General features: G+C 43.1%; 1 protein-coding gene across 1 annotated transcript; it reads right to left on the minus strand.

Moving 5' to 3' along the window:
- Positions 1-6,097: 6,097 nt before the first annotated feature.
- Positions 6,098-13,549, minus strand: slc35b3 (solute carrier family 35 member B3). Its single transcript, XM_070986572.1, has 10 exons — positions 13,314-13,549; positions 11,964-12,200; positions 11,466-11,587; positions 11,184-11,338; positions 9,750-9,857; positions 9,475-9,572; positions 9,273-9,365; positions 8,837-8,948; positions 8,231-8,300; positions 6,098-7,131 (listed from the first exon to the last, which is right to left on the minus strand). Exons 2-10 carry the CDS (start codon positions 12,177-12,179, stop codon positions 6,981-6,983), a joined length of 1,125 nt encoding a protein of 374 aa, XP_070842673.1. The 5' UTR covers positions 12,180-12,200; positions 13,314-13,549; the 3' UTR covers positions 6,098-6,980.
- Between the last annotated feature and the right edge of the window lie 224 nt (positions 13,550-13,773).

Here is a 13,773-nt window from a genome sequence, read left to right on the forward strand (position 1 = left end):
TCGTGCCCACAATGTCCTTAATCCTCAACTCATACATAATGCTGCCAGCAGAGTCTTGGTCAAAACAAGAAGATTCATCACACTCGATGAGACTTGCAGACAATTTTCTGCTAAGAGCTGAACATTGTCCAAGAAACTTCAAGATAATTGAAAAAAGCAAGAAAAAATGAGAAAAAGTCAAATCAATTTGCTAAAAATATACCAAAAGATTGGTCATTTTACTATATTGATAAAGCATTAATTATTTAAATTATTTTGTAAACAAAAAAACATGCCATGGATTAATACTGTGCTCACTATGCTAATTTTGTATAACATTTTGATATTTAGGCAGTCATACAGTGCACTGTATCTGTATCTAATATGGCTGAAACAAAACTTGTGATAGCATATTGCTTCCCATGATGGAGATAGATTACTATTTTACACTCTGGTTATCGTTTCACCACGCAGCACGCCGCACTACTCACCCACCAGCTGACATAAACTCTTTTATTCTTTAGTGTTTTCTCTCATTCTGCCCATGTGGCTCTGCCTCTCTCTTTGTGTTCCTACCATACAGTGAAGAAGGCCTGCTGTTTCACTTTGCAGTGGAGGTCTCCTCTCCCTGCCCCCCCACTGGCCCACTGTCAATGGGAATCTCCTTCAAACCCCTGCTGCTGCCTGGCCTGGCATCGCCTCACGCTGCCTCCGCACATATGCATGTCATGTGGTGTCAGCACCAAGGTGTACTCTGATGTTATGGGGCCTGATGGTAGCATATTCCCTGCTGATAGCGATGATTGCCATGCTCAGGTATAGCTCAGAGTGTGTATGTGCCCTCTGAGCCCGCCCTTCACTTTATGGGTCTATGCCCGAGCTGACTGGTTAGCCCCCTGTACCTACATGAGTCCGCAGTGAGGATTCAACATGGCAGCGGCAGGTTTATGAGACTGCCGACCCTCCTCCCCTGTTCTCTATGCTCTATTTCACCTGGGTCTCTATCCTCTTGCCCCTGTTTCTTCTCCTTCCTCCACTAACACTCCCATTTTTCCATGTGGCTGAGCTTGATATGGAAGGGGGTGACTCACATACTGTGGATGGTATACAGAGGATCAGTGCCCTGCTGCTCTATTCTGCATCCCCCAGTACAATTTAAAATGAATGCCTGGTGGACAGGGATGCAAAATGTGATCCACCACACAAATTCAGTGCAAATGCTGTTTTATGGCTCCATTTCTTGGAGAAATGGACAATGGACTTCATCAACTTTCTTGCCTTTGTTCAAAATATTAATGAAATAACACATAAGATATAAAGATAACATCAGTGAAGAAGAAGAATGAAATATACAAAACTTATTCAGGTCTTGGATGAGATTTTCCACTTGTATGAAAAACAGCACTAAGTAATATTCAAGTTAGGTGTGATTTAATATGACATTTAGTTGATTTTCCTCGAGCACACAGTGCAGAGCTGGCCGCACCCATGGGAATCTTCTCTACCGGTACACGGTTAACATTCTGCATTTGTCCGGCACTCTGTAATTTATTGGATCTCATCTGTCCGGGCTTTGATTTATATATTGATTTGAAAAATAAATAAAAGTGATAGGAACCTGCATTGGGGTGTAATGATGGACTATGTCGACATGCAGGAGTAGGGATATGAAACATTGGGAGGAAATTAGATATTATGCCCTCAAGACAACTGCAGCCAGCAGCACATTCATTATTGGCTGGATATTTATTATTAAGAATTTCTCTTCATGAGTGACTGCTGCAGAATATTTCGGCCCTGCTCGAGCTACCAAAGCGGTGTGTGTGTCTGTACAGTATCTATGGGTTTGCATGCATGTGCACAAATGTTTGCTGCCATGTTGTCAGTGGATGCTGACAAGTGGAATACAAGAAGGTTTGGTTTGTCATATGTTTGATTCTTTATGGTGGCCGTACAGCACACACGGGACACACACACACACGTACGCTGCTGTATAAGCTCCTCAGGTGAAACTGAAAAATATGTGCAGATAATGTATAAAACATTGGTTGCACAATACAACGCCCTCCAACTTCAATCTGACAGGACCACATTCACAGCAGCAGTGGGAGAGAAAAACATTGGACAGCTGTTAAAAACCAAAAAACCTTTGCCAGGACTTCCACCACCGTTCTGCACCAGTTTTAATCACAGCGCAGTGAATTTTAAACAGCAGTGTAGAGAAGGGCCGCTGTCCAAGCCTCCAGAATTTTTATTTCATTTTTTTTCCCCCTCCCACCTCTCCGCTCTAATCCACTTCAATTATGTTTCCTCCCATTTCTCCTGATCACTTTACAGCTCAGCAGCACCTGTGCTAATTGTAGTGGTGATGATCGCTGATATGTTTTGCATTCTTAAAGGAGTTTGAGAGGGGGACGACAGATAAACATCTAGCCCCAGGGCTTTTGGAAAGCGTGGCTCAGCCTAGCAGATGGCCATCATATTATATGAGGAGAGTTTCTCGCTGAGGCAGGGGTACGGGTGGGTGGGGTGTAATGAGTCTGAGGTAGGAGGAGGAGGAAGAGGTGGGGAGGGGGCTGATGTGGAGAGGGAAGGGAGGAAGGAGAAGAGGAGGGAGGGGGTGAAGGACAGGAAGAAAAGACGGGATAGAAAGAATTAATCCATGTGTATGGAAGATGGACAGAGAAAGAAGGAGGGAAGGATGGAGGCACTCCGATTGTACCTGTGACAACATCTGCGATAGTTCTTTTACAGTTGGACATTTTGGGAAATATGCGTATTCACTTTCTTTCTGGGCATTAGACGACAACATTGGTTCAACTCTCCTGTTTTTGAAGTCAATATGAAGCCACAGCTAGGAGTTGATTAGCTTAGCTTAGACTGAAAACAAGGATAAATAGCTGGCAACCAAGAGAGTAAATAAGTATAAGAAAATATTTGGCAGGCTCCAGCCCCCCGCAACCCCGAAAGGGATAGGCGGTATGGATAATGGATGGATGGAAAATATTTGGCAAAAGTTTGATTTCTTTAAAAGATGATACAATGAAGAAAAAAACTGACTCTGAAGTTACTCAAATACTGATGATGGCAGTATCTCTATATTTGTTTGTGTCTCCTATTTAGCCAAGGACAGCAGGGATTGTGAGTGTGTGTGAGAGAGAGAGAGAGAGCGCAGGTGTGTGCGTACATGCCTCTGAGAGTGGCTGCGTATCCCTCACCTCGCCACCTCGCTGCCCCCACTGAACCGATTGCACCCATAATGAATGGGCTGCCAGCCCTCCCTGCTGTGGCTATCCGAGGTCGGACCACATATTATATAGCAACCTATCTGAAGTGGACCGCATATTATATAGCAGCCTATTTGCTGGGATGATGAGCTCTGGACACCTCCCATTATTTATTAGGAAGGGCTGCAGCCATGTGAGAGCAGAGGTTGGATGGCCTAGGTGACCAGGTGTGTGTGTGATGAGGAATAGGGGGTCGGACTGTGAGGAGGCAGAAGAAAGAGAGAGAAAAATGTAAAAGTAAAGACAAAAGAGTAGTGAAGGCCTATCTGAATTTATTCCAATATGTATGAAGTGTAAATTTGTTGATTTCCTAAATGTCTTTAAACACATTGTTATATCAAAGAGAGCATCCCTTAATTGTACAAGCAAAATGTTCCACACATTCACATTTCATCTCCAGAATAAAGACATGGCGCCTAAAGTCACTTACAGTTCTCAAAAAAGGAAAAATGTTTGTCTCAAACAATAACAAAACAGCTGACTTCACTGGACGGCAAATTCCTGTGAGGCTGTGAAAAATGGTCCAAATCCTCAGCGTTCTAACAGGGGTCAGCCTGCTTTGTTAGGTGTGTTCTCCTGGTGCTAAAAGACAAATGATGTACTTTGCCTTAGGTCAACTGGGCTTTCCCATCCCATAATGACCTTTCAGGGAGCAGGAAGAGAGCAGCCATTCCCATAGCGATGAAGCAGTGCTGTACGCTGCACATCATAGGTGTATATAATGGCAAACTAATGTTTTAACGCTGCAACATGACCTCTCAACCTCTAATGGACTGTTTCACTGTTCATCAGTCATAAAAAACAGGAGTTTAGCGAGGCGCCGTACGCCGTAAAAAAAGGCCTCTTGAAGAAAATCTTGCTCCCAGTTCACGCTTGTGTGAAACCTGAATCTGCAGCCAAACAAGAATGCATCCAAAGTCGTTTTCTGTTTTTGAGTTTCATGCTCCCAGTATGATCAGCAGTTGCCACTTTGCTTTTTGGAAGAAAAACTTAACAGTTATCAGTGTGTGTGTGTGTGTGTGTGTGTGTGTGTGCGTGTGTGTAGTGCTGTACTGCCAAAGGTTCCCTGGAGGAGAGAGGATCTCTGTCAGTTTGTCATCAGACACAAGCTGCCAAATTTTATGAAATACCAAATTACTAATTGGCCCAGCGTTAGGTTTCCCGCCTGGAAGTGAGACTGTAATATCTGGGCCTCTATTAGGATCACAGAGAGAGACACACTCAGCTGCCGCCTGCTGAGCTGGCAAGTCTCTGTCATTTCACACCATGCTATAGCAGTGACACACACACACACACACACACACACACGCACACACGCACACACACACACACACACACACACACACACACACACACACACAATCATCAAGGACAAAAGACTTCTCAAACATTTCCTCTTTACTCCGAACCTTCTTAAGTATTTCTTTGATTGCGTCTTTTTTGTACACAGCCAATAAAAAAAAAAAAAAGGCAATCAGATTTTCAGTACTGGACATGTGACCTGACGTAATATAACACTTCACTGACCTCTGTAAGGAAATTCTCTTGCTACCTGTGTATCTCCATCGAGAGGTCAGGATGCATGGTCAGCAGACCGAACGTCAACGCTGGACTGCTGCTTCAGGGCACTTTGACAGGGAGGATTCTGGGTCCAAGGTTGAAGGATGGTGTCACCAATCACTTGCAGCTTACGACTCATTTATCTCAGGACAAGAATTTTTTTAGATTTTCTAAATATTTAGGCTCATAATAATCTCTATAAACATATATCTGCATATGAATGCAAAAGCTGGAGGCGAGGGAAAAGAATTTGGTTTGGCTTTTTTGAGTTTACCTGCATTCATATGTAGATCTGTTTATAGAGATTAGCTGAAATGTCGAGTTTGAAAGTGAAGCTGCTCATCAGACAGTAAACAATGACCAGTGCATAGAATAGGATGTGCTGTCCTGGATATCCGTTATCTGGAAATGCACTTGCTACTCTGGAAGGCAAGGAGCACCGGCCCCAGAGGCTTAATCACTGTCAAATGATAGCTGATGGGTTCTGAGACTGGACCCATAATAAACCAGAGTTAATGTGGATTTTACTGTGGATATGTATGCTTACAACTATAATCAAGACACCAGTCAGAATTGTATTTCTCATCATAAAGGCTCTGCTGTATACTGTATGATATAGTGAACAGAACTGGACAAAAACAGATCTCTTGGGCACTGACTATGCACTGGATTACAAGTTTCCCATTGACAGCAGATGCACAGTGATACTAAAAGTAGGGATTCAGTGATGGTAGTGAATGCATGAAAGACACACAATAATTAAATGTGCTACTGGTAGAAGCACTATTGTCACCGAGGACACAATTTTAACCAATAGAGCAAAACCATAGTGTAAATCTCAACATGATATCCTTGAATGGCCCAACAGAGGAAACTGAAGTGTTTGAGTGAAGAACCAGGTGCAAGCTTCATCACATCATCATTTAGAGCGAATGGAGAGTGGCATTTAAGTGCATGCCACACACACACACGCACACACACGCACACACACACACACACACACGGGATGGATCCAAATGAATAGGACAGCCTAAGCACAGTGCAGGCTGCTGTTTATTTTCTGTCTAGCAGTGCTTTTTTTTAGGACTCCTAATCAAACATGCCTAAGGCCAGTGGATGGATAAAACACACAGACACACATAGAGACACACACATCCACACACACACACTTTGGCAACATTTCAATTCTTCTCTTAAGCGGTGCAAGGGGAGAGAATAAGGGCTGGCTGATGAGACACACACACAAACACACACATGCACAAAAAACAGTGGACTTTAAGAGAAACATCTCAGTTTGTTTTAATGTAAAAAGAGTCGTATCCTTTCACCCAAACACATGGTTAGCAAATAATGGCAGTTGACATTTTTGATTTATTGATTTACACGGGAGCAAACGTCTCCACATTCCGCTAAATGTCCCCACATTATCACACAGGTCTCACATTTTTCATGAAACAGGGCACAGTCAGATATAAATTACCAATCGATTATAAAAAAAAAAAAAGCCACTTTCATCAAGACAATGGTTATGTAAAACAAAGTGTTCTGTCTTCCTGGCACATGCGAGGGGCAAGTATGCCTTTTTAAATCAAGATGTATGTTTTCTTCTCGGGTTTGGGGGACAAACATTCATTTTCAGACGTGATGCTCTTTTCTTCCATTTCAGTTCTTCCCAACCACTCGGGGGTTTAAGTGTACAAGTCATTTCCAGTGCAAAACTGTGCGATTTGGTTAGCTAAGGCGCTTGCTTCCCTTTAGAGAGTCTTAAAAGTCCTCAGTGTTGTCCTCCATTCTGGGACTGTTCCTGTGGAGCTCTGAAGCATCGCTTTAAAAAGAGCCCATTAGCATTGATCCCCTTGTAAAAAGTAGTTCCTTCAGTTGGCTGCAGAGTAATTTCAGTCAGTTCTACAGCGGTGGCGTCCTGGCAGATAGATTCCATCGCCCATCAAAGCTTTATCGTGTGTCAGCTGTTTTTGAGGCTGATTGGTGGTCAAACTCTGTACACCCCATCCTTGGCTCACTGTTGGTGGTGATGAGGCTCGTAGCTCGGGGCACATGCTCCAGCATAACCCTTGAACCAGGTGGGCCAACTCTACACCTGAACAGACGTACTGTCTGCCAGCGCAGGACCTCCGCTACAACTATTGGTGCCTTCTACACGTTTTGTGAGAGGAATCGAACCTTCCTCGTTGTCAGCAGCAAGCTCCTGAGGTCCTTGATGGAGGGAAGCTTCATTTTGTCTTTGTTTTTACTGTAAACATTCAAGAAGATGCCAAAGACCACCAGAAGGCCGCCCCAGATGTACCTGAGGAGAGAGACATGCAGGGGTTAAGTATTATTATAGGGAAGGCGGAAATGAGGTGGACAGAGAAGGCAGATGCAAATTACTGCTAATAACATGACATGCAGGATGAGCAGGGTTCAACAAGATGGTCACGGAGAGATTTGACCACAAGCAGCGCTATGGTGCAACGTTTTTCAGAGTGACACAACACACGCTCTTGTAAACGGTTTCACTGCACGTGATGTGCCAAGAAACGCAGCAATGTGCCAGCAAAGGCAGCGAAGTCCAAGACTTCCAGCAGACCAAACACAGATGTTCACAACGCAGGTTTCAAACTGTTCAAAAATACTGGCTTTACATGAGTTTCATGAGGGAGAAAATGCATTCAGCACATTTGTTGCATCTCTCTGAGAGTTGTTAGAGCTGAGTAGCTTCACACATGCAGACGCTTCTATGAGAGGTCACTGAGTGGTTTGATGAGTATGGAAAGGATGTGAATCCTAAACGATGTCCGTCAGAACTTGAACACCTGTGGGACATTTTGAATGGATGAGTTACACAGAAAACACCAAATAAGGGAACATCTTATGGAGGAATCGTGCTCCATTCCTCCAGTACAGCAGCAAATACTTGTACAAGCTAGGAGCATTGTTGTTGCTGTGATGGCTAAGTGGCCCAACACCTTACTGAGACATTTTGCTGGTTTGGGTTGGTTTTCCCTTTAGTTTGTCACACATCTGTATTTGACGGATAATGCACAGTTTTTCAATAAATGTAAAGAAGTCAAAGAAGTAGCCCACCAGCTAGAGGGAGAATGAAATTGGCCATGAAGATACAAAAAAGTTTTTGTGTGGAGCGTGTGTGTGTATGCATGTCGAAAGTCACGATGGAGAACCAGAGCAGGAGAGGCACAGCAGCAAATGAGAGCCTTCTGACAACACAGAGGAGTTAGACCAGGAGAAAGAGCAGAGGAACAGTCAGGGTCTGAAAATGGACTGAGGACATGAAAAGCAGGGGGCAGGGGAGCCAAATCAAGATGCATTAGTCAAAGGAGAGGGCAGCGTGGGCTTCCGTTCAGCTAGAAGAAGACTGAACCGAGTCAAAAGGTGATGGTACTTACTGAAAAGTAAACGGCTTTGCGAAGAACATGAAGGAAAGTACGATAGTCATGGCCTTTCTCCCAGTGGTCACTGCAAAGACGTGAAACACATTTGTGGTTTTAAGTAAATTTGAATACAGAACAAAAACATGTGATTTTTTAACACGCTCAAAGAGACATACAGCTGGTAATGGTGTTTTCTCTTTTTTTAAATATCCTGAATTCTGACAGTTTTCTGTCTAAACTAAAAGTACACATCAATTGTAACTCAGCTTCCAAAGAGGTTTGCTGTGTAAAACACAAATTAAACAGAATGCGATCATTTGCTAATTCTGTTTGACATAAACTCAGCTGAACAGTATAACAGTGCAAAGACAATATATTTAATGTTTCCCCTCATCAGCTTCATTGATTTTTGTAAATATCTGCTTATTCTGAATTTGATGCCAGCAACACATTTCAACCAAGTTGGGACAGGAGCAACGAAAGACTGGGAAAGTTTGGATCATTCCACAGGTAAACAGGTTCATTGGTAACAGGGGATAGTATCATGATTGGGTATGAAAGGGTTGTACTGGTCAAATTTTCCCAGCATGAAGACAAAATCTGACAAACTGCTCCTCTTACCTGTCACTGCAACCAGGGCACCAAAGAGCTTGATCAAGGCCAGCACGAAGGAGATTCCGAAATAACCCGTAAGAGAGAAGAAGAATGCATAACCGTACGTCTTCACAGGATGCTTGGAGGGAAACAAGATCAGAGACAAGAATTTAGGACATTACTGAAAGATGTTTCCTCTTGATGCTGCAATAACAGCATCAAGAAGAGACGTACAGTAAGAAAAAACTATAGAATCAGCTTATGAGCATTTACAGCCTAAATGAAAGCAATAATACAGGAGCAAAACACACAAGAGTATTATAATATTATCACACATAAGAACTAATTTATGTGCATGTTTTAGAAATAACATTAAAGTTGAACGTACATACACAGTCACAAACCTCTGTGACCTCATTAAGTGACAGAAGGATCTTGCCTCATTGTTTTAAGGTATACTGACCTCTGAGCAGAATGCCACTGCTGGTCCCAGCCCGCCCACACAGAGCAGGCCCGTCAGTATGTAGACAAAACCAATGGAGTACGAGTACAGCACCTGTCGACACGAACCCACGTGAGCAGTCAGTCACTTCACACACAGAATAGCAGCAGCTCTCACAGCTGTTACCAATAGTATACTTTTTTCAGTTTGGTAAACAAGCTACCATTTCAGAGTTGGAGCCGTTGTGGAGTTTCATGGCTTTCTCCTGCACGTTTCCAATGGCGGCGTCTGCACACAATGCCAGGGAGATGAGGAGAACACCTGTTTGCCACACACACACACATAAACACACAAGAACAATACGTCTCCAAACTTCATATGCATACTGAATGCCATGCACACACTGACCATGAGGATACAGCATGAAGATGTGGTTACATTGCTTGTAGCATTAGAGCATTGCTGTGAGTGTGTGTTGATGGATCTAGAAGACGCTACCTGTCACGTTGAAGTTGGGGGCCACTTTGCTGTCAGCTAGTGTAAACCAGATGAGTCCCAGACTCATGCAGAGAGCAGCAGACACATCCGCCAGATTATAGCGTTTACCTTGAACATGAACACACAGCGCTGAATCATGTGAGTCGACCTGAAATCAGAATCTCCTAAATCACATTTTCACTAACTTCACAAAAGAAAACAAGGAATAAGTTTGAGGTTACACTCGCATGAATTCTAATCCGATATGTATGCCATGTATGCTAAGACTTCCAAAACCTTTTGCAAGATCACAAACACAGAGAAACCAAACTGAGACATTACAAAGGCAGAGAGCACTCCCCCCTCCAGCACAGCTTGCACAGAAATCTTCAAAAGATGACCAACCTCTTTTTAAATAAAAGAAGTTGACATTGGACTCAGGTAAAAATGGAACTTTAAGTTCTTACGATGGGTCTTGACAATTCAAAGTTTTTGAGGTTGTGCACGTAACAATGCACCACAGAAAAAAAAAAGCTGTGTGAAAACATGAAACTTGGGGAAAAAACAACAGGATGAAGGAGTCTTCCAAAAACAGGCTGACGGATAGATGCCTTGAGGTTGACAAGGGGACGCAGCATCAGGTCGGCCATGGTCGGCTTTGATTCCCCCGACTCGCCTTTGAAGGGCCTCACATCAGATGCAACCCCACACCCCTCCCTTCATCCATCCATCCCTCTCTCCAACCTTCCTTCCTCTTTGCATTCTAAGTGAACAGATTCTGTTTTCTGCTCGACCCCTTGAGGGACCGTGGCCCTCACATCTACCCATCCTGAGAGAGAGAGAGACGCAGGAAGGCAAAAAAATACCCCAAATCTTTCTGACGTCGAGAACACAGAACCTTGAGAGGGCCGGTGTGAGGATGAAAGGACAGACAGAACCAAGAGCGGGGAGCAACCGTGAGTACGGCCGACTGGGCTCTGACAACCGAAAACAACAGACATAGATGAAAAGGAGGTACCGAATGTTGAAAGGTGGTCATCGCTTCAAAGGAAACATGTATAACGATGTCCTGACTGATGATGCAGTCCAATCGTTTTAAGTTCAACAAGGACAACGTGACATTTATTTTCAGACATTCCTTTATCTTGTAATTAAAAATGCCGATGATTTAGTTTGCATTAGAGTTTTCTTAATCCTGAGACAAAAATGTAATCCCTGTTTTGAACTGCTCAAGACCCAATCTTCATCTTTTGCACCATATGTATAAAGTAAAGTGCAGATTAAATAATTTCATGGGGAGGAAGGCAGAGGATTAAAGAGCAGCATGTATTAAACATGTGCTATAGAGGATCATAGTATTGTAAAGAAAAAAGCAAAAAGTATGCAATATAAGTAATATGTAGCTGCACCCATAAGGTCTCTGTATAAATGCATATAGTATTAGAGTTAGCTTACCTTGTATAAACACCCCTCCAATCATGACTGGAATGAGTTTACAGCACTTGAAGATGACCTGTGTGGGGTAGTTCAAGTAGCCCAGAGAGGTATTGGACAGGCCCATTGTGCCCACTGTTAGAAATGCTATGATCATATAGGTCTTCCCTGGTATCCTGGAGGACAGGGGGACATAAAGCAGTTAAGAAACAGAGAAACGCTTAACTGGTGTGTCACTTCAGAGGACTGAAAGGAATACACTCGTTAAATGTGAATTATAGTATCACAAAAAGATAAGTATACCTTCTGCGTTTGTCCTGTGTGAGCTGAAGCTCCACTAGGCCAAACATGGAGTAGAAGCCAAACTGGACCAGAGTGAGGTACCAACCGAAAGGCTTGAATCCTTCCACGGAAAATATCAGCTCCTGAGCGGAGAGGCAAATATAAAATCACAAAGCAGATAATGATAGTCTCCTGGGGCCCATATTGTGAAATACAAACATTTACACGTCATCTGAGTGTCTTATATGCTGTCTGCACCAGCCTGTTTTCCCAATTACACACACAAGAACACAGCTACACCTAACAAAGGAGCTAATAATAGCATGGAAACGAGCTTGGGAGGGGCTAAATTAGCCAGAGTTTGTATTTGTACATACAAATCGACACAAAGAGCTCTCACCACTGCCCTCTCCTTTCACTGTGACAAACTTCTATTTATTATGTCAAGTTATTTCACTACACATATGTGTGTGTTTGCTTGAACGCATCTCTCAAATTACACCTTTCTGCTTGTGCTACCTGAAGGTATCCGTAGATGAGGTAAAAGACGAAGACTCCAGCCACGCAGATGAAGAACTGTGTGGGGGTGCTGAAGCTGCTCAGGTTGATCCCCAGGACCCTCAGCTCCTCCACAGACTTTATGTGGGGTGACATCACCTCCGTGGAGGACGGGATGGAGATCGAAATGTGCTTCCGTGAACTGTTGTAGCCCACCAGCCCATATTTGGCACTCATTGCGTCTGTGGCTGCTGGGGACTGTGGGAACATAAAGAGAGATTTGGGAAATAATCTTTTTTTTTTTTTTCCCTGCTCAAGTGGCAAGCTCAGCCTGGTAGGAATGTTGGTAGCTGTTTGGTAGAAGCTTTGGTAGGAACAGAGAACAACAACTTAAAGGGGCATTACAATGGATCACTCTTGTTGATTGGCATGCAGAGAGATACGCCTTATATGCAGTACTGTAACTAACATTAGGTAAATCACCTGCTATAATAAAGTGTATATACCTGAAAATAAAAGATGGAATTGACAAACTTATGCCAGAGCTAAGCTTTCATCCTCTGGCAATAAGGTAATAATCATGCAGACAGTGTCACCAAGAGGAAGACTTGTTCAACTTGTTGCACCATGGGACTCATGCCAAAAATAGATTATGGGATGACGCCACTTTCTTCACTATTTGAGTGTGCAAATGCCTCTTTGTGTGATGCAAAGATGTAAGCACGGTGAACACCTGCCTGTCAGCCACTGTCACACTGGAAACATCATCAAAAACTTTGGACGTGCACGCACAGACCCTCTGAGCACCTACTTACATAAGACAGACAGGTATTACAGCATATGTCCGGTATTCATCAAAAACCTTTGTTAAGGCATTAAAAGCATTCACAGGCTATTTTGCGTTTCATGAGAAAATATGTCTGTTGTTCTTGTTCTTTCTACCTTTTTGTGTTACTGATCACCGCCCTTACATAGACACTAGTTAAACAATTAAACAATGCTGTGCTATGTAGTCTTGATCTAAACAAAATAAATTAATCCAAGATCCCAAACCGCTACATGACATTCAGCTAAAAATCCACTGAATTGCAGATTTGAAGTAGCTACCTAATATGAAAGTTGGATAAATGTTATGTGGTTCGGAAAAGTGTGAAAGCCAGTGACGTTAGCTAGGCTAAATGAAGCAGCCGGTCGCTAATGACTTAAGTAGCGTTAAGAGCTCATTTGATTAGCTAGCATAGCTTAAGAATCTCAAGACAAGTGGTGATCCCAATAATGTCATCTTATGAGACGATGAATATAAGCGACTTATTTCATCTCCGACTTTGATTTCTTAGACACACAAGCAAGCTACAGTGGCAAGCTCGTTACCTTCCACAACACTTCCGGGTTTCTTTACGTTAGCTTATCCTCTTCTTCAGAGGCGATGCCGATGAAAATCATTTCCCTGGACGCGGCGGCTTCATCTTTCGCACATTCCGAACGTTTTCATATTGTTTCTTTAAAATGACAAACAGCAAAAACACGTTGAGAAGCGTGTTAGCCTGCTAAAAGCTGCCTGCACTTGCTGCAGTGGCAGAAGCGGCCAACAACTTCCGCTCCGCTGTGACCTACGAACTGCGCTGCTATTGGTGTACATGGCCACGCGCTGTAGCAGGTGAATCCATAGACTCAGTTCAGTTCAGTAAGTAGGAAAAGAAGAAGAAGAAGAAGAAGTAGGAGAGGAAGAAGAAGAAGACGAAAACATAATAATATGGGCTCTACTACACACCGCAATTTGATCATAAAAATGTTGAATTAAATTTACCTTCGTCATGAAAAGCGGAAGAGG

Source organism: Chaetodon trifascialis, chromosome 18 (assembly GCF_039877785.1).
Source record: "Chaetodon trifascialis isolate fChaTrf1 chromosome 18, fChaTrf1.hap1, whole genome shotgun sequence".
In the NCBI taxonomy this organism is placed as follows: domain Eukaryota; kingdom Metazoa; phylum Chordata; class Actinopteri; order Chaetodontiformes; family Chaetodontidae; genus Chaetodon; species Chaetodon trifascialis.